This window comes from Mauremys mutica, chromosome 23 (assembly GCF_020497125.1).
Source record: "Mauremys mutica isolate MM-2020 ecotype Southern chromosome 23, ASM2049712v1, whole genome shotgun sequence".
NCBI classification, from domain to species: Eukaryota; Metazoa; Chordata; order Testudines; family Geoemydidae; genus Mauremys; species Mauremys mutica.
The window spans coordinates 14,947,382-14,967,581 of record NC_059094.1 but is presented as its reverse complement, the minus strand read 5'-3'; the positions used below and the strand labels follow the sequence as shown (position 1 = coordinate 14,967,581).

Genomic DNA, 20,200 nt, shown 5'->3' with positions numbered 1-20,200 from the left:
TCATAATAGGGGCTGAAAGTTTTAAAATGTCCTGCCCCAGCTGCCCCCGTCATCACGGGACTTTGTCTAGGCAGGAAAATGATCTAGTGTCCAGGGCTGCAACGCTTGCAGGCCCTGGTTAGGGAGAGAAGCAGAGCACAGAGATGTCATCTCCCAGCATCTACAGGATGACCTGAGAGAATGACCAGTCCAAAATTCAGAGAGGAGATGGAGGAGTTTTTATTCTCCAATGGCTACCAGCTGGGCAAGACCATTGGGGAGGGGACCTACTCAAAAGTGAAAGAGGCCTTCTCAAAAAAGCACCAGCAGAAAGTGGCAGTTAAAATTATTGATAAGATGGGGGGCCCAGAAGGTAAGAGGCAGCTCTGGGAGACGGTTCTGGGTTAGATGGTTGAGGAATATTCATAGACTCTAAGGCCAGAAGGGACCACTCTGATCATCCAGTCGGGGGATAATCTGCTGAACATGAGCTCCCAGTGTGATGCTGTGGCCGAAAGAGCTGGTGTGATCCTGGGATGCATAAACAGGACTCTCGAGTAAAAGTAGGGAAGTTATTTTACCTTTGCATTTGGCACTGGTGCAACCGCAGCTGGAATGCTGCGTCCAGGTCTGATGCCCACAATTTCAGAAGGATGTTGATAAATTGGAGAGGGTTCAGAGAACAGCCATGAGAATGATTAAATCATTAGAAAACCTGCCTAGTGATAAACTAACTGGATTGCACTCTTAAGAGTCTAACAAAAAGGTTAAGTGGTGACTTAATAGGTCTATAAGTACCTATATGGGGAGCAAATATTTAATAATAATGGGCTCCTTCAGTCTATCCAAGAAAGGTCTAATGTGGTCCAACAGCTGGAAGTTGAAGCTAAACAAATTTAGACTGGAAATAAGGCGCACATTTTTAACAGAGAGAGTAATGAACCATTGGCACAATTTACCCAGGGTCACGGTGGATTCTCCATCACTGACAATTTTTAAATCAGGATTGGATGTTTTCTGAAGGCTCTGCCCTAGGAATTATTTTGGGGAAGTTCTCTGGCCGGTACCATACAGGAAGTCAGACTAGAGGATCACAGTGGTCCCTTCTGGCCTTAGAATCTATGATCTTCTCTGTAACACAGGCTAGAGAACTTCCCCAAAATAATTCCGGTTTGAACTAGTCTTCTTGTAGTTTGCCAGGCATCACGCTATTGGCGCACTTAACTGTGCATAGTACCAAATATCTCCACTGCTTTGCTTAGGGCCTACTTTTCCCCTTATGCAGAAAAACCCTCCGGAGGGGAAAACTTACCTGAGAAGTACTGTGAGAATCTTCTCACATCGTTTTCCACATTATCTCATCAGTGGAGGAATGGTGACTTGCCACAAACTTTTCATTCCTAACAAAATACATTTCAGGTTTCCCTACTGGATGTATTAAACCAGGGATCGGCAACCTTTCAGAAGCGGTGTGCCGAGTCTTCATTTATTCACTCTGATTTAAGGTTTCACGTACCAGTGATACATTTTAGCATTTTTAGAAGGTCTCTTTCTATAAGTCTATAATATATAACTAAACTATTGTTGTATGTAAAGTGAATAAGGCTTTTAAAATGTTTAACAAGCTTCATTTAAAATTAAATTAAAATGCAGAGCCCCCCAGTCCAGTGGCCAGGACCTGGGCAGTGTGAGTGCCACTGAAAATCAGCTCATGTGCTGACTTTGGCACGCGTGCCATAGGTTGCCTACCCCTGTATTAAACTAAAATAAAAGGTTGACTAGGAGGTGGGTTCCTCGGGGAAGCTGGTCTCTCCAGAATGCCTCTAAGGCAGGGGACTCTCTCTCTAATTCACTTGGAGGATCTGCTGCCAGCATTTCCCAGACTATCCATTCTTCATCTTCCCACCAACTGGTGGATGGTGCAGTAGCTTACTGGATGCAAAGGGGGCTGGATTCACTTAGATGGCTCTGATTTCCTTGTAGAACATATGTACAAGAATTCAGCCCAGACCCTTCTCTAGCCAGCTCACCAGGCTCGTAGGTTGGAGTAACCGCAGTGCCTTTCAGATCACCTCCTATAGCACATAATGGTGTTTACTTGGCCAGATCTGTGTCCTAGACTAAAGCCACAATCAGATAAAAGATTCTAACAACAACTACACCTCCTCGCAAAGCGGAGTAAAACCACTAAAACAGGGTTTTCCCTGTGGAAAGCAGAAAGCTGCTAAGGGGCATAAGTTCTACAGGTTTGTTGTTGTCATTGTTCGTTAATCAATTGAAAGATCTGCTCTAGTTCAGCTACAAAAGATGAGGCTGGAGGCAGGAATCAGATGTGAAATCAATATGCAGGAGGTTGGTTGAGAGGATCAGAATTATGCCTTTTAGCCCTAAGATCTATGAAGCTAACAGAAAGTAAATATGTTACAGTGCTGACCCTGTGATCACTTTACAACCAGCCAAGTTCCCAGGGTTCTGAATGGGAAAGCACTTCCTTTTAGCCCCCGTTTGTGACAAACAGAGCCCCTGCCTCCATTGAATGGCCAACAGCCCCAGGCACTGCAGAGATACTGCATCCATGAAAGATGATACACACTCTTCTCGGGAGCTAGCGGCTCCCTTGAGATTTCCCATACCTTGAATGAATGTCTTCTCTCTCTTCAGAATTTATCCAGAGATTCCTGCCTCGAGAGCTCCAGATCGTCAGGCGCTTGGATCACAAGAACATCATCCGGGTGTACGAGATGCTGGAGTCTGCCGATGGGAAAATCTACTTGGTGATGGAGCTGGCAGAAGACGGGGACGTTTTTGACTGCGTTCTGCAGGGAGGTCCTTTGCCCGAGAGCCGCGCCAAGGTGCTCTTCTGCCAGCTGGTAGACGCGATCCGCTACTGCCACAGTTGTGGCGTGGCACACCGGGACCTAAAGTGTGAGAACGCCTTGCTGCAAGGCTTTAACTTGAAGCTGACTGACTTTGGATTCGCAAAGTTGCTCCCAAAGAATCGTAAGGAGCTGAGTCAAACGTTCTGCGGCAGCACTGCCTATGCTGCACCCGAGGTGCTCCAGGGCGTGCCCCACGACAGCCGGAAAGGGGACATCTGGAGCATGGGTGTTATTCTGTACGTTATGCTGTGCGCTAACCTCCCCTTTGACGACACCGACATCCCCAAGATGCTGTGCCACCAGCAGAAAGGGGTCTCCATTCCTGGGCACCTGGAGATCTCAGACGAATGCCAGGATCTCCTGAAAAGCCTCTTGGAACCAGACATGATCTTGAGACCTTCCATTGAAGAAGTTGGTTGGCACTCATGGCTGGCAAACTCCTGATAAAGACCATGTCACACTCTCCCCAAATAAAGGGGACAGATTGCTTCCAAAAGGCTTACATATATTTTAATGTTACGCTTGGTTTCCAGTCTATCCTTACACCCCACCTCTCCTCCTCCCAGTGCCTTATGCAGAGGATGGCTGGCCTGCAGGGGAGGATTGGGGGGTTGTTCCATTTCACACCTTCATCAGGGATTTTACTCGTTCAAACAAACCACATGGTCTGAAGAAACATAAGTGTTTGTGCTGTTTCCTTGGTAGCTGGGCACCTCGGTGAAGTGGGGAAACCTGGGATAGTGTCTGGCCACCTTCCCAAGACATCTCTAGTGATGGCACCTCCAGAGAACACCCCAACTGAGAGGAGAGAGTAAGCAGAGAAGTTGGCTCCTTCATGCTGGGGGTGGGGGAAACATGGGAAATTACACTAGGGTTATAGGAGCAACAAGGGGAAATCAGTGGGGAAAAAATCTGCTCAACATCTTAGTCATCTATATACAAATGAAAGGAGTAAGGGGAATCAACAGGAGGAACTGGAAGCTAAATTATCACTTAACTGCCACCACAGAGACTTGGTGGGATAAGTGTCATGATTGGAATAATGGTACAGAGGGGTACAACTTGTTCCAAAAGGGCTGGCAGGATAAAGGCAGTATTGCACTATACAGCAATATATACACACTTGTTCTGAGGTCTAGAAGGAGGCGAGAGGCAGACCAGTTGCAAGTCTCTGGGTAAAGATAGAAGGGGTAAACAATAGGAATGTCACAGTAGAGGTCTACTATAGACCACCAAATCAGGAGGAGCGGGTGGATAAGTCACTTTATAGAACAAATCACAGAAATATCCAAAACACAAGACCTGGTAGTAACAGGAAACTAACTACCCAGACATCTGTTGGAAAAGTTACATGCCAAAACACAAAATTTCCAGTAAGTTCTTGGATGTGTTGGGCAGACCACACACTTTCAGAAAGTGAAGGAAGTAACCAAGGGGAGAGCCAATACTTGATTCTGACCGACAGGGAAGACTTGGTAGCAAATCTGAAGATGGAAGGTAGTGTGGGTGAAAGTGACTACGGAACAATAGATTTAATGGTTTTGTGGAAAGGAAGGAGTGAGATCAGCAAAATGAGGACAGCGGACTTCAGAAAAGCAGACTTTAACAAACTCAGAGAACTGGTAGGTAAGGTCCCATGGGAAGAAAATCTAAGGGAAAAAGGAGTTCAGGGGAGCTGGCAGTTTCTCAAGGAGACAATATTAAAGGCACAACTTCAACCTCTCTCGAGGCGAAGGAAAAATAGGAAGAATAGTAAGAGGCCAATATGGCTCCCAAAGGAGCTCTTTAATGACCTGAAAACCAAAAAGGAATCCTACCGAAATTGGCAACATGGACAAATTGCTAAGGAGGAGTCCAAAACAATAGCACAAGCATGTAGGGACAAATTCAGCACGGCAAAGGCACAAAATGAGTTACACCAAGCAAAGGACATAACAGGCAATGAGAAAAGAGGTTCTTTAAATACATTAGGAGCAAGAGAAGGACGAAGGAAAGTGTAGGTCATCTACTTACAATTAAAAACAAACTTGACAAATTGGAAAATTGTTCTGAATGGACTGTCCAGCCTGCTCCCAAACTAGACTCATGCCCAAAGCAGGGGCTGCCACTGAGCAGCAAACCACACCCAGACCCATTTCAGAAGGATGGCCACACGTAGCCCTATAGGTGGTGGAAATAAAGACAACCCAACGCAGGCAGCTGATTCTGTAGAATTCCTTTAATTTCTGTTAACTGCAAGTCTGTAAAAGGTTCAGGAGAAAGTTGTCATTACAAAACTAACAGCTGTTAGAATCTCTCTTTTGCTCAGCTATAAAATGCTCCCAGGAGATGCAGTATAATTTAAAATAGAGAATATTGCACAAATAACCAAGAGGTTAATTAACTAACGAAAAAGAGAGAGAGTTACAAAGAGAAAGGCAAGCTCCGCGCTTTCTCCCAGCTCCAACCTTGGGACACGAGCTTCCAGCCGGGAACCATACCTTTAAATGAGACTGGAGTATATACAAGGGAGTCCTCGCTGGGCGCAGCACGAAGCGCAAACGACATCGTCTCAGATACTTCCAGATAGACACCAGTCTCCTGGCAAAGGGCCCAGCTACACAAGGGTCCAACCACATTGGGGGACCTAGTTACGACAGGGATGTCTCCTGACTTGGCTCCATCTCAGTAGAGAGGGGACCTAGCTGCATTTTTCCTGCATCCCTGAGATGCACCATAGCCTAGGAGAGCTAGGCTGTAGCATGGCTGAAACCCTTTGAATCAATTCTACAATGACAAGCTGGAGCCATGCTGTAGGCTGCTCCCTGGACCTGGTGGGCATTGTGGCATAGACAGGCTCTCAGACAGGGATCTGGATCACACAGCCACTTTCAATGCACCTACATCAGCTGCTGCTGCCACTGGAGAATCTCCCCATGGGAAAATTGACACTCCAAGGCCCCGGAAGGCTAGTGCTGTCCAAAAATATAGGGAAACCCACAGCCCCAGTAAATTGGCCCTTAAAGAAGCAGAATGACCTAAAGAAACTATGGATAAAATCAATACTTTGAAGGCCAGAGACAGGGGGTAGACGCTGTCCCTTTAAGATAACTGTGTACTGGTGACATCCACTGGGGAGCAGCATTTGATCAGAAGGACAAAGAGAGAAGGGAACTCCCCTCCCGCCCTGGACAGAGATGACAGACCAAAAAGGGGTCTACAGCAGTCAACAGGGGTGCGAGAAGGAGTTGGAGCCTTGCAGGGGGCTCAGCTGAATAGGAGCAGAGACGATCTAGCAATATTTGGAGTGCATGGGGGACAGGCAGGTCCTGCCAAGGAGGTGAACAGGAGGGGTGGATTTCAGGAGAGGGATTCAAGCAGCGAAGTCAATAGCTACAGTGACCAGCCCCTGCCACCAGGTACCATCTGTTGTGCAAGATGCTTTTGCCTCCCGCTTTACACAAAACAGCAAAGAGTAGTGGGACCTGCTGGCAAAGGCTGATGTTTAAGTGGTGGCCACCATACCTACATTGGGTCTTTTAAGTGACCAAGCCGGGGGGCTGGTGCACACAGACAGGGGCAGTTCTGCTCTGGGTCTGACCCAGGTCCACTGCCTGTCCAGAAAAGCCCATTCAGGAGAAAACTACAAGCATCAGGACGTTGCCTGAGGAATTAAGGATGACAATTAAAAGTGCTCATCGCCCAGCAGAGCAGAGAGAGGCAGTGCAGATAGCAGAGCGGGGGATGGTGAAGTGACTCCCTTCGGAGGTGGGCTGCTGCTCCCGCAGCTGGGAGTTTGGGTTTCCAACTGAAAAGCTGCATCCCAAGGAAACAGAAGGAAGTGCCAGGATTTCTGTAGCAGCTTTTAAGACAACAGGCCAGGCTATGGTTCAGGAAGAGGCAGGGAGACATTTAGTTCCCTCTAGAGAAGCCTGGCTCTAGATCAAAGCCTCCAGCCAACTGCCTTTCCTCACAGTGGTAAGTGTAGCAATACAAAGGGGCTTCCAGTGCTGCATCTCCAGCCTCTGGTCAGTCCCACTTTGGGGTCTCTCTCAGAGTTAGTCTGGCCTGGAGTTTGGAGTAATGAGTGAACAGGAACAATTCGCACTGAGGAGCCTTCCAAACTGCTGTATTGTAGTTATATTCACACACAAGTAGACAGTCAGCAAACTGACATCCTGCCAATGCAGACCAATCCCGCCAGGTGTTCTAGTGTCCGGTTCGATCCCAGGGCCCCACTGGCCCCACCTGACCTGCCACCCACCCCATTGCTCAATATGGGCAGCCAGTTTCAACTCTGTTGGTCTCTAGGACCTAGTGAGAAGATGCACCCCCCTCCCTAGCACCCCTACGCGTATGAGTGTAACACCCGCTACCACCTCTTCCAGCATCTGAATGGGTCATGAGTTTGAGCTACCCCTAGGATTTAGCAGGGATGGAACTCTTCCAGCCTGGAACTGAAAACCCCAGCACAGTTACACATGAAAGGAATAGTCGATCTGTGATTTAATTCACATTGGATGGTGGGAATGAGCCTGTGACACACACAGAGGAAGCAATCGTCTTATTCCCAGTCCTCCCACTCTTCATCTTCCAGCTGTAAACAGGAGAGAGACATCTATTAGTCGGTTTAGACAACACACCAGCCATCTGCCTCCGGGCGCTTTTGGTAGCACTGGACACTTAGGGCTTGTCTACACTACCACTTAAGTCAATGTAACTTATGTCGCCCATGGGTGTGAAAAAGTCACCCCCCGGAGTGACACAAGTTACAGCGAACTAAGTGCTGTCTACACTGGCGCTAAGTCGGTGGGAGACGCTCTCCTGCCGACATAGCTTCCACCTCTTGCTGAGGTGGAGTAATTATGCTGATGGGAGAGCGCTCTCCTGTCGGCACAGGGCGTCTTCACCAGACGCGCTGGAGCTGCGCCGATGTAGCGCAGTAAGGTAGACTAGCCCTTAGTGGCCAGACAAGGCAACCATGTCCGTGCAAAGCCTGGCAGACACGGAACACACCTTGATTGCTCCAGTTTCACTGTTCTGGGAAACAAGTGTTCCTTTCTCAGTAACCGTCCTAGTAGGGTTTAAGGGTTAATCCCCTCCCTCTCTCTAGCTAGTCCCTGCATGACTTTTGTGGGCCAGAGCCCAGATCCACATCTGGCTCCCACAAGGCTGATCTATTGTGCTCAGGGTCCCCACTGCTGGAGCACGAAGAGTTCTGGTTATTCAGCTGCTACTGGCCGCCGAGCCCAGCTTCTCTTTGGGAGGAGAGGCAAGAAACCCCGTGGCTCTCTAAAGCACATTGTGCTGCACTGCCTTGCTGTCTGCAGAGAGGATGGGCGTTGTTCTAAAACCTAGGGATTTCTCCTTAGTTCCTACATGCTGGGATTACTCTCCTGTCAGCTCTGTGACAGAGGAAGTTGGCAGCTGACTCCAGGTGGGAAGCTCCCAACAGTGGTAGTGCTCATGCACAGGTGCAATGAGAAGCCTCTGAAAACAACAATGCAGGGTGGATTCTGTTTTGGGAGGGATCTCCTACCAAGTTAGCACCACCACACCCAGCGCGCTGTGTTGCTTACCTCTCCGGACACCTCCACCTTCGAGAGCGCCAGCTGCACTTCTTCTTCTGTCATGTCCAAATCAAAGTCTTTCTCCCAGTCCTCACTGATATCGGTGCTGGAGCCTGAAATCACATGACACTGAGGTTAAGCCCTCTAGAAGGCAAAGAGAAAATGGGAACTCTAAAGGCTTTGGTGGGACCTGATGATGCATTGTGTTTCTCAAATATTTTACATCAGGGCCCCTGGCTCTTTAGAGTGAAGCAGATTTCACCAGCCCAAGATCATCCTACTTGGCTCCTGCCAGCTCACTGCCCCAGCTTTGGGGACCCAAGATTTGGGGTTAGCAAAAAGACCCCGCCCCTCCTCTGGCCCCGCTATTCCCCAGCGAGATGTTAGTAAGGGCAAAGCAGGGTCCCTGAAGCAGCTGACCCCAGACACCACTAAACAGACAAGGTCTCCTGGCTCAGGTGTTCTGAGAGCTGAAGACTTGGCTCATGGCAAAGGGCATCTGCAGGCCCAAAGTAACACAGAATCCAACTTAACCTAGCCACAAGATATCAGCAAGATTGAGGAATGCTAAGGCCATCTACCTCCAGGCTTGACTAACCGCTAACCATCAGGTACCTGAGGTAAAAGAACATGACCAAGTCTTTGCAAACTCCCAGAGGATACCGACAGTGCCCAGGGTCTCCAGGTGGAGCCTCTTCAAAGCACATGCATGCCGAGGACGAGCTTCTTGAGCGTTTGCGTACGTGGATTTCTGACCCATCAGTGAGACGCCAACAAGGAGGTTACAAGGCAGACAAGAAGGCAGACGAGCGGGAGGGGGAAATCTGCCATGCCCTCCTGAGCTCACTACTGGCAGGAGGAGGAGGGTAGGGAGTAGGTCTGGGCCGAACCAGACCCAGACTTCCACTGTGTTCGGAGTCACTTCTGTTTGCTGGGGGGTGAGAGCAAAGGGGAGCTCTGCCCAGCCCCACTCCCAAACAAGAGCCAAGCTTTAGTCCCAGAGCAAATGCAGCAGGTAACAGGCATTTGGCGTTACCATGACCCAGCTAACACCCCCTCTCCCCCGTGCGCTCTGGGCTGAGAGGGCTGCTCCCAGCTGACCAGAGGCCAGGTTACTGATGGGGGCTCTCAGGAAGAAAGAATTTCACACCAGCACCAAGTACCTGCCACCATCCTGGCATTCTGTAGCCCCAGGGGTGGCCAGGAGGGGAAGAGGGTGCCCTACTGTGTCCTGTTGGGAAACTCAGATTTCTTCTTCTTCTAATTTGACTCCCTTCCCTAGTATAAACCCACATCTAACATACTAAGCCTCCTTCCCAGGTCCTGCTGCCTGGAGTTCAGAGGCATTTGCAGCAGCACCAGTACCTTTAGGGCCAGGCAAACACAGTCAGGGGACATGCAGCTCACTTGAGGGTGGTGTTCGTACCCCCATGCCTGTGTCTGGCTTGCTGCCGAGACTCTTACCATCACTAACTGTTGATGCCCCAGGCCCTGCACTCTGGCTTTTTAGAAGCCTCAAAGAGATAAGCAGAGTTAAGGCTTTCAGAATGAGATGAACAAACCACAGCTACACCACGATCCCAGGTCACCCTGACCACAGATTGTCAATAACTTGAGTTGCAAAGTTTGACGCCCCCAAGTGGCAAAATTGTGTATTACTGATTCTAAATGAGAAGTGAGGCAATCCAGCCCATCACCATTCATCACACTGAAGGATCAGATCCAGCAAACCCTTCTCCCTCCCAGAGCTCCCTACAGTCACTACAGAGCCAAAGAATCCACATCTGCCCCTTGGTATGCTTTGGACAGCGAGCTGGGAAAGGTTTGTTCAGGACCGACGCAGAAATCATGTACTTGGCTGGTCTAGAACTTGCTCCACTACAGGATCTGCCTGTGGGGGCATCCCTAGATGGGTGTAGCTTGGGGGTTGGCTATGTTAGCAACACATGGAACACGAATAATCAAAGGCTCCCAACGTGGGGATCATCAGACACCGCTCACCAGTTCAGCGCACTCTCCAGCTCACAGGCCTTTCACCCACGAGTCACAGCTCAAGGCCCATGTAGGCTGAACCCAGGACACAGAGGAATAAAGTGTGTCCATTATAAATCAGGCCCCATACCCCTGAGAGCTTCGTTCCCCAGGGGACGGTCCCCGGTGATGGCTCAGTGGTGACAGCAGTTACCCACCTTTCTTCCCATTGTTGGAGGGAGTGGATTTTCCACTGTCGGAGTTCAGCTCAAAGACTCGTAAATCTGTCAGCCCATCCTCTTTCAGAGTCTTTATCTGGCCCGTTGGCTTGCTCTCTGTCTGCTCCTTGAGCCCCGCAGAGCCCAGTTGCTCTGAAGACACTGCCAGCTCCCAAGTGGCTGTAGGAGGATGTGCAGATTCTGCTGGTTTTGGCTGGGAGCCCTGCTCTTCAGAAGTAGCTTCCAGTAACCTTTGGGAGAGGTCCCTGGCCCCAGACAGCTGTGCTCCAGTCTGTAACTGTGCATCAGGCACAGAGGCAGGGTTTGCAATCTGAGTCACAAGGGAGACACTCTCGCTGCTCTCAGACAGGGTCACCTGGGCTGGGGCTGGGACTGCAGCAAGACCAGCCCAGCTTTCCTCTGCTGGCTCCTTTATGCTGGGGATGGGACTTTCCTCCAGGGTCGGGGGAGCAGCTGCTGCTGCTGCAAGGACAGATGTTGTTTGCTTTCCCTCTTCTGGAGATTTCAAATTCACACAAGGTAGGGGCGACATCCCCAAAAATTCCTCTGTGGGGGGAGAGTGGAAAAGGATTTCAGCACCTCTGTATGAAGCACAAATAGGCAGAGAACTGCTGCTGAAAGGAGCATCTCCCTCCCCAACCACGGGCATCATACAGCCTCTGCTGGGAGCAGCACCACAGCCTAGCGAGTCCGCTTGTTCCCCCCTGCCCACTCTGGGGATAGGCCCCGCTAAGCCTCCCTGCCAGATATTTCCTGCCAGTGGGCGCTCTGGTACAGGCAAAACTCCGGAGCAGCAGGCCCAGCTTGGAGCTAATGCACACAGGAGATAGTCCTCAATGCCCAGCTCCGTCCCAAAACTTCTGCTGTGACCCTGGGCATGTCACTTCGTCTCTCTGTGCCTGGGCTTCCCTAGCTGTAACATGGGGATGATCCCACAGAGAAGCTGAGAGGATCAAACCATTCAGGTTTGGGAAGCATTCTGAAACTACTGAGACAGGAGCCACACCTATAAAGTAGGCAGCCCCAGCGTTTTAACCAGCCTTCCCTCCAACTCTTCAGAGCAGGTCTAGACAGCACAGTGGCGCCAGGAGCATTCACCTTGCCCGTGCTAGGGCTCCCACTGGCATTAGCATGGTGTAGCCGATAGCGGCAGTGGGCTATTTTGGGCCACAAAGCCAAATACAGACACAGTCCATGGGGGCGTGTTTCAGCTGGACTGGGGAGCTGGTTTCATGACAATTAGCAGGAACCATTCTACAGCACCCTTTCTCCTTCCCAAACCCACCATGGGTCTCTCTCAGCTTCCCGGACATCTGACTTACCCTCTTCCTCTTCCCAGCCTGGCTCCTCCTGATGCACGCTCTGCTCCGCCCTCTGCTTCAGAGCTTCCCTCCGAACCTCCTCCTGCAGGGAATTCACAGCTGCAGTCAGGAGCTGCGCCCACACCATCTCCTCCCAGATCCCGGCCCTGGTGTGCAGAGCTCCAACCCCTGCAAGTTCCCTACAGCACTGTCACTAATGGCAGGGACTTGGGGAAGGGAGCCCAGTTCTCTGCTGCTGTTCAGGGGATAGCAACTCTCCCTCTGATCAGAGGATACGTGTTGAGTAACAGCCCCTTCGCACAGCTCCTCACCACACTGCACCCTCCGCTTTAGCTTCCTTGCAGGGGAGACGTCCCTCGCCCTGAACCCACCTGCTCCAGGTGATGGACTTTATAGAAGTAGCGCTGCCAGAATTCGGAATGGGAAACAGCCACTGGGACCTGGGACCATTGGAAGGAAAGAAGAGAGGGAAGGAATCAGTGTGGAGGGCCTGGGGATGCTGCAGTCTCTGACCTCACTCCCCTTGGGGTTCCTATGCCTTCTTGGCAAGGCCTGACACTGCAAACCCTTTATCCTTCTGGCAGAGAATAACTCCAGGGGCTCCCACTGGAACCCATTGACTGATGAAACAGCCACAGTAAAACCGTCGCTAGTGAGCAGCCCTTCCACCTACGACAGGCCACCTGCACCACCTCAAGGCTCCCAGCCCTGCAGACCTGGGGAGAGAACAGCAGGGAAACCCAGGTCTCCCACACTAGGCCACTTCTCCCACCCACAGGTCCTTGCTTGGCGTTTCCAATCCCATCTCTCTGAATAAGACAATACTCAGAATCTCTTCTTAGATCCCCAGGCACCACTCTGAGTCTCTTCAGGCAAGGGCTGCCAATCCACCAACATCCGCAACTGCTCGCTCTCCCTGGGCTGACCATCACTCCGTTCAGAGGTGGGGCGGCTTAACCAGTTGTACAGAGAATAGAACCCAGGCATCCAGACTCGCAATTGCCTGCTCTAACCACTAGACAACACTGATTTCCCTCTGCTCATTCAACTGCCCCATGACTGCCACTGTGCCCATACTCCCCCAGCTTCAACCACTCCTGGGTGAGACTGTGCCCTACATAAGCAACCTGTGTTTTCAGAATGCAGATGACTTGTTGTCAAACATCTGCTGGAGACTCATTCCCCAAAATTCACCAAGATGCTTAGACAGACAGAGGCCAGACAGCTCCAGAGCAGCACATGACAACTGGCTCTGGACCTGCGATGCTGCAGTCCACAGGCAGGGAAGAGCCCAGTGAGTTACTTGGCAGCAAAGATGCACAGGCTGCCCTGCTTGGCTAAAGCACGTTGCCATCCCCATCCATCCCAGGCCCTGAAGCCCAAGGAGTTCAGTTTCCTACTCATATCTCCCGTCTCCCACACGCTGGAGACTTCAGGAAGGTCTGAGCCTACCCAACCATGAGAGAGTGTGCAGGAGCCAGGCAGCGCCTCACCATCTTGGTGTAGAGAGCCCGGATGGAGGGGCTGGTCACCAGCAGCTCCGAGATCTCCCCTTTCTTCTCCTCTAGGTGAAACTGTGAGAGCCAGGACTCAAAGAGCTCAGTGGGGCCTGCAGGGGGGAAGCAGAGAGAGGTCCTTGGAACAAATGAGACAGGGACAGAAAAACAGGGAGTTAAGGGGAAACATGGTGTCTGGTGCAATCAGATGCCACTGGAGTGAAGGGGCCAGGCTAAGACAGCAAGGGGCATCACAGAGGCAACAACCTGAGTCCCAAAGAAGGGAGCAGGAAGCACACCTCACTGGCTAAGGAGCCCAAGGTGCTTACTCCTGCAGAACCACTGATGGGATCCACAGCCAGCCCCCGCCCACAAGAGGCAGGTCACAGTGAGGAAGCAGGTGAATGAGAGGAGCTAGAAGTGCCCTTGACAATATCCCTTTAAAACTGCACACCAGGTAGGTGGGGGGTGGGTTGCATCCATGCCCACCCACACCCCACCTCAGACACACCCACTTGCTCCGCCTTGCCCTTCCCATGTGTCTCTCTACTGGAACCGAGGCTCAGCAGTCACTCTTTGACAAACTGCCAAGGCAAATTGCTGGATTCCCAGCACCAAAATCCCAGAACAGGTTAATCAGGCAGCAGCTCTGCAGGTTCCCACACAGAACCGGGCATGGAGCCTCAGCCACACCTGGGCAGGGTCAGCTCATAGGCTGCACAGTTAACTCAGTTGCCGTGGCCTCTTTACCAGCAGGCAGCCCATGAAGCCAGCTGTGGTGGCGGTCTGTCACGGGGGCACTTGTCTACAGGGACTCCAACCCTGAGACCTGCCAGACACCACACACACTAACACCTCCATGTCCCCCCTCCAGCCCAGCCCTCATCCTACCATCCGGTTCGTTGCAGTAGGTTGCTGGGTCCGACTGCAGGGTGTAGAGACGAGCCTGCAAGAGAGCACACGCACGGGAAGGGACAGCCATTAGCATGAGGGGCAGCGACTGAGCTCAGTGACTAAGCGGGGTCTGTCACACACATCTCTGGTGGGAGCAGAGGTGTTTCCCACCCAGCGGGCAGTGAGGGGCATTCGGCAAGCTAAGTTCCCTCTAAACTGCGCGGCCACACAGCAGCCTATTAATCGCCACGCAGGCGCTCAGGGCTGCGGCGGGGAGAGGCGCCTCTCCCGCGGCCCCGGACCTGCCACAGCCAGGGGAGAGGCGCCTTTCTCGCGGCCCCAACCCAGTCCCAGCCCTGAGCCCCCTCCAGTACTCCGAACCTCTCGACCCCACCCCCGCCACATGAATTTTGTTATATGCACCAATGTGTCACACATCATCTCCATATTGGTGCACATAACAAAATTCATTCCGCTCACGCATGGGAAAAATTAGAGGGAACACTGCTCTGCACATACCTTGGTGCTGTCGTACGGTTCTGTAGTACCAGAGGGTGTTGCCATCAGCGTTATGACATCGCAGTCGATGGTCTTATCTGGCGAAGGAGCGAATGTGTCTGAGATGACGCCCAGGAAGTCTGCGAGTCCTTTCTTCACCTTCTCAGTGGTGCCCGAGGAGCCTTCCGTCTTTGCAAAGAGAAAGACAAGGGAATGATTTAAACAGTGGTGCCTGAACCAGAGAGACAGTCCCATGTGGTGTTTTCCAGCGTCAGTGTCCCTTTAAAGAGAGACAATTCTCCTCTCCTTAAAGGGTGGTAGTGAGGGATTGTGCAGTCCGGGCTGGCCTGAGATGAAGAGGTGGTGGTGGCTGGTTAGATGGGGTGACGGCAGCAGATAGGCAGGGAACAATTCTTGGCTGTGGGGTGGGGGGCAGGTAGGAGTGGCTGGGTTGGGGAGAGGATAGGGAGCTGTGCTGTCATAGTAACAGCTGTACAGGGCAAAGGTCTCCTTTGGGTCTAGGAAAGGGGAACCCATCTCCAGGCTTATCCCAACACCTAGGCGGAACATACTGTGCCTTATCTGGTGGCACAGGGGAGCAGAGGAGGAAGTTGATTCCAAGCCTCACAACAGCAAAGAGAATGGGGAACCAAAGAGGGCAGGAGATAAATTAGTTCCATCCAGTCTCCAAACAGGTAATTCAGATCCAATTAGATATCCCACCTTCCTCCCACCCCTAATCACACAGTCCCACTCTCAGCTACGAGCTTCCCCAGCCCCAAGCAAATGGAAATTAGCTGCAGGATTCCCCTTGCAACATCTGCCACTGCTGTGCAGAAACCTGGCCTATGGCTCCAAAAGGCCCCCTGTCCCGAAAGACACAAATGGAAAGCAAGATACTGGCCCTTCTGGGAGCCACAGCATGCACCTGCCCCATCCCATCTTGACAACTGTGAATGGGGCACTGACATCAAACAGTCCTGGCAGCCATAACAAGAGAATCACTTAGGGTCATCACAGACACTTTCCACTGGGGAAGGGAGTTCAAATTCCAAGTCCAAGAGCGATGTGAATTCAGGTCATGCTATAAAGGCATTTCCTGAAAGGATTAGTCTGTGTGCTGCCAGAATCCCGTTTGACAGCCAGCTCCACTCCCTCTAATGAGAGCAGGAGGCAGAATCTTGGCTTGCCTGCTCTTACTTACAACCAGTTTCTCCTTGACCACGCTGGCGGTGGCAGCAATAGTGCATGCTGTATCATGCTGCACCACCTGGGTGAATTCAGTCAGGTCCCGCTTCATGAACTCCAATGCTTCTGTGGACTACAAGACAGAGGGACAAAGTATATCAACCTCGGATTCTCACTCAAGTTCATCTTCACCCTAGGAATATCTGAGGCATCACAAACCCTGGAGCAACAGAGGCCTGAGGGACTATTCTGTATATGGAGATGACAGAGCTCTCGCAGGTGAGGCTCTACCACCATCATAGAAATAGTAATATTTACAACACACCTGGGAAACACAACTATGCCCAAACCACGTTACAATATGCTCCTTCCTTGCCAGTGCAGATAGAAAAATGATGTTTTAACCCTGGCAGACAATTAGGCTAAAACCTGACTCCTTACTTGTCATGGACACGCCAGCGCACATTCTAACAGCAATGCTGTAATCATGTTTCCAGAATATTTAGAGGTGATCGATGCCATAGTGCCGACAGGGCCTTAATAAAAGCTGTCACTAGTGCACAGATCTACAGGGATAACTTCAGATGTAGCAAAGCGATCAGATTATTTTTTATCCACACTTTCTTGGCTCCTTTACTATTGTTCTAATAGCCTTTGAATGAAAGCTGCAAATATCTGGATGAGTCACGTTGCCTAGTTTCAATCTTAGTGTAGCTGAACTTCTCAGTCTCACGCCTTTGTGAATTGCAATGGGGGGGGGGGCAGGGCAGTATGCTCTGGGCATTCTTCTTCCTACTGCCTGCAGTACAAGAGGCCTTTCCAAAGTGCAGCTCTATAATGACAATCTAGTTCAAGCTTGCAAGTGGCTTTTCACAGCTCACATCTGAGGACACGGATTCTGTCTGAATAAGACTAAGTTAAAACTTTCCAGTAAACAGATTTCCCCAAGAGTAGATGGTAAAACAGAAGTAATGAACTGAACCATTATTAGAGCAATAACACTTTACATTTACACAGGACTCTCCGTGCCAAGGGATCCCAAAGCCTCTCATAACATAAAGCTCTGGGGGGGGACTGCAGCAACTGACTAGTACAGGGCATCTCACTCAACATTGTTAAGAGGAGAAATTTTGGCTAAGGCCGCTGTCCAACGGTTCCTTTTAGGTTAAGTGCCACTAGATAATTCATATCTTTGCAGAGCAGCCATGCTCTCTGCTAGCAGGGGTTCAACCAACATTTCACAGCTTACTTTAAACTAATCATAAGTGATGGAATAAAGTTCTGCACTGCAACACTGCTGCCTTACCCCAGAGCTGCACAGTAGCTTAAGAAGTGCATTTTTAGAAGACAACAGAGAGCATGTAGGCAGATTGAAGATAATACCCACATCATGGCTAATGCCCAGTTTATGTTAAACACCAGGCTACAATCCATCGGGAGAAAAGGGCATTCACAGAATGATTCAGCCCCATAGGTTACTTTAAAAAACAATGCAGAGATCAGGAAGAATTTCCAAAGGGAAGAGGATTACACAGCAAAACAGAAAACACCCTAAGAGAGGCTCTTACTGGGCCTGGTCTGCTCAGGTTACAGAAGAACCCACAAGAAGAGTGAGAAATCCAAGTAAATGATTGTGTTTTTTCTATGGGAAGATGCAAGATTTCCTTAAGCAATAGCTTGTCCTGTTCCAAACAAGCAACCTCCTACCTTCTCTTTGACAGTCTGGTAGCTTTGCTGCAACCAGCTTCTCCACCAGCCTCCATCTTCCCTGTTACAGGATAAACATATGAAGCTGAAATTGTGAATTTCACATTATAAACTCACACCAAGGAGTCCATTAAAACATACATATATACATACATACCCCACCACGTGAACGAGCTACAGCCACCGTTTCTCTGTATTCAAACCCTTTGGGCCTTCAGAGAACCTATCCCTCCCAGCCAGCAACTCTTCTTTCAAAGGCTTAAGCTCCAAAAGGGCTGCAATTAAATGCAAACCACCCTGCAGCATTTCCAGCCCACACATAGCACCCCTGGGCTGTGGCACGAGACCCACAGTATGAAACAAGCCATCTCCATTGACTTGCAGAGTAAACCCAACCCCAAAAGAAAGCAAGGAAATCCGAGGGGTCAGTCCCCCTTAGTTTAATCATCGCAGGGAGATCCAGTAACAGTGAGGCTTGGTTAGTTTTTAAACTATGGGATTTTAACCAGACCATGTTTCTAAGCCTCTCCTGTTCCCAACCCAGAGAAACAACCCCCATTACAAGACACACTCTCCATTTTCCCCATGGTTTCTGCCACACCATAACACGCTTTCCCCTATACAGCCAAATTCCCTGCTACCTTTAACCCACCCCACCAAGCCAGTTCCCTTCCCACCCCCTCTGTCCTCCATACAGCCCCCTTCCCACCCCCTCTATCTTCTCACCCTCTGCCCCCCAACCCCACCCACCCAGCCCCATTCCTACCACCACTCCCTCTACCCCCAACCCCACCCTCTGCCCCCCAACCCCACCCAGCCCCTTCCCACCCCCTCCACCTTCCCACCCCCACCCTCTGCCCCCCAACCCCACCCAGCCAGCCCCCTTCACACCCCCTGTGCCCCCAACCCCCTCCCCACACCATGCTCTGCCCCCACCCCACCCAGACAGCTCCCTTACCAACCCCTATGCCTCCCCAGCCCCCTTCCCACCCTCTCTATCTTCCCACCCTCTGCCCCCCAACCCCACCCACCCAGCCCCATTCCTACCACCACTCCCTCTACCCCCAACCCCACCCTCTGCCCCCAACCCCACCCAGCCCCTTCCCACCCCCTCCACCTTCCCACCCAACCCCACCCAGCTCCCTTCACACTCCCTGTGCCCCCAACCCCCTCCCCACACCATGCTCTGCCCCCCACCCCACCCAGTTCCCTTACCACCCCCTGCGCCTCCTCAGCCCCCTTTCCACCCCCTCTGCTTTCCCACCACCACCCTCTGCCCCCCAACCCCACCCAGCCACCTCCTTTCCCACCCCTCTTGCCTCCCAACCTCACACAACCAGACTCCTTCCCACCCCCCTCTACTCCCTTCCCACCCCAGCCCCTCTGCCCCCCACCCCGCCAGCTCCCTTCCCACCCCTCCCGCACTAGGGCGCCCCCCTCAGACCCCTTCCCCCACCGCCAAGGCACCGCCCCCCGCTCTGCGTTACTCTCACCCTTCCGCCATTTTGGACGCCTGACGTCACCAATATTTACTGACCTTTGACGCCAGAAGCCCCGCCTCCTGGGCGGGCTCTTTTTAGCCTCAGCCCAGTGGGGGGCGGGCGATGGGAGCCGCAACGCCGAAGTAACGTCACTTCCTTTTTCACGCGGGGCTCGGCCCGGAACGGGTACGGTGGCTGCTGAGGGTCGAGAGAGATCGAGCGCTCACTATTAGCCCCTCCCACCCCGGGAGCTAGAGCCCGGGGCCCTGCGACCCCCGCCCGGCCGCTGTAACGACAGAAACATTTACCGCTCCAGAGTCGCTACTTTGGCTGCACTGAGCATGCGCACCCGAACGGAGCATGCCCAGTCACCTTCGCTGTCGCCGCTGCCCTCTCTCTGCCCTCACTTCTACTTATGATTTGCTGCCTCCTCTTGGGGGGGGTTAAAAGGCTCAAGGGGGCAAATCGCAGCGGGGGGGCTGCCAGGGTCTGAGCGGGGGGCAGAAATTTACTGGCTGGGGGGGGTGTCAAGCTGCTGTAGGTAGCGGCAGGAGAGAGGCTGAAGGGGGAAAATCGGGGGTGGGGGGGAGCCGCTGCGAGACCCTGTGCGGGGACAAAACCCCCGTTTAGGGAGGGGGTGGGGGGGACAGTGACCCCTCGGGATGAGCCACCTGCTGCGCTCGCAGACCTGGGGGTGTCCGGGTTGGGGGGGGGGGCACAGGCTGTTTTCAGTTCTGCCGCCTGTCAGCCCCGGGGCGGGGGCGGGGGCGGGTTCCTGAGGCTGGGTCGTAAAGGCACCGGCAGCCCAATTCCCAGACTGTCAAAGCTCAGACACCGCAGCTCCTCTCTGTCCTATACAAGTGCTGCGGGGCGGTTACTGCTCCAGCCGGGAGACTGAATGCGGGGAAATATCGTACAGACGCCCCCTCCCTCCCTCAGACTCTGCGTCTCACATTGTGACTGTGCAAAAGTGTCTTCTATCATTTTCTATGTCTAT

At 51.9% G+C, this 20,200-nt stretch overlaps 2 protein-coding genes across 5 annotated transcripts; one reads left to right on the top strand and one right to left on the bottom strand.

Annotated features, from left to right (window-relative positions):
- Positions 1-16: 16 nt before the first annotated feature.
- On the top strand, positions 17-3,352 carry TSSK3 (testis specific serine kinase 3). The gene is made up of 2 exons (XM_044997552.1): positions 17-352; positions 2,641-3,352. Exons 1-2 carry the CDS (start codon positions 181-183, stop codon positions 3,300-3,302), a joined length of 834 nt encoding a protein of 277 aa, XP_044853487.1. The 5' UTR covers positions 17-180; the 3' UTR covers positions 3,303-3,352.
- A 1,709-nt stretch (positions 3,353-5,061) lies between these two features.
- On the bottom strand, positions 5,062-19,398 carry BSDC1 (BSD domain containing 1). Of its 4 annotated transcripts, none has more exons than XM_044997549.1 (11): positions 19,260-19,398; positions 17,723-17,783; positions 16,032-16,148; positions 14,849-15,016; positions 14,327-14,381; positions 13,433-13,548; positions 12,311-12,379; positions 11,940-12,021; positions 10,597-11,163; positions 8,417-8,520; positions 5,062-7,434 (listed from the first exon to the last, which is right to left on the bottom strand). In XM_044997549.1, exons 3-11 carry the CDS (start codon positions 16,125-16,127, stop codon positions 7,402-7,404), a joined length of 1,290 nt encoding a protein of 429 aa, XP_044853484.1. In that variant the 5' UTR covers positions 16,128-16,148; positions 17,723-17,783; positions 19,260-19,398; the 3' UTR covers positions 5,062-7,401. The 4 variants fall into 4 exon arrangements, with proteins under 4 accessions (XP_044853484.1, XP_044853482.1, XP_044853481.1 ...); XM_044997547.1 differs by having other exon boundaries at positions 19,216-19,260; XM_044997546.1 differs by lacking the exon at positions 19,260-19,398 and adding an exon at positions 19,216-19,259 and having other exon boundaries at positions 17,723-17,807.
- Between the last annotated feature and the right edge of the window lie 802 nt (positions 19,399-20,200).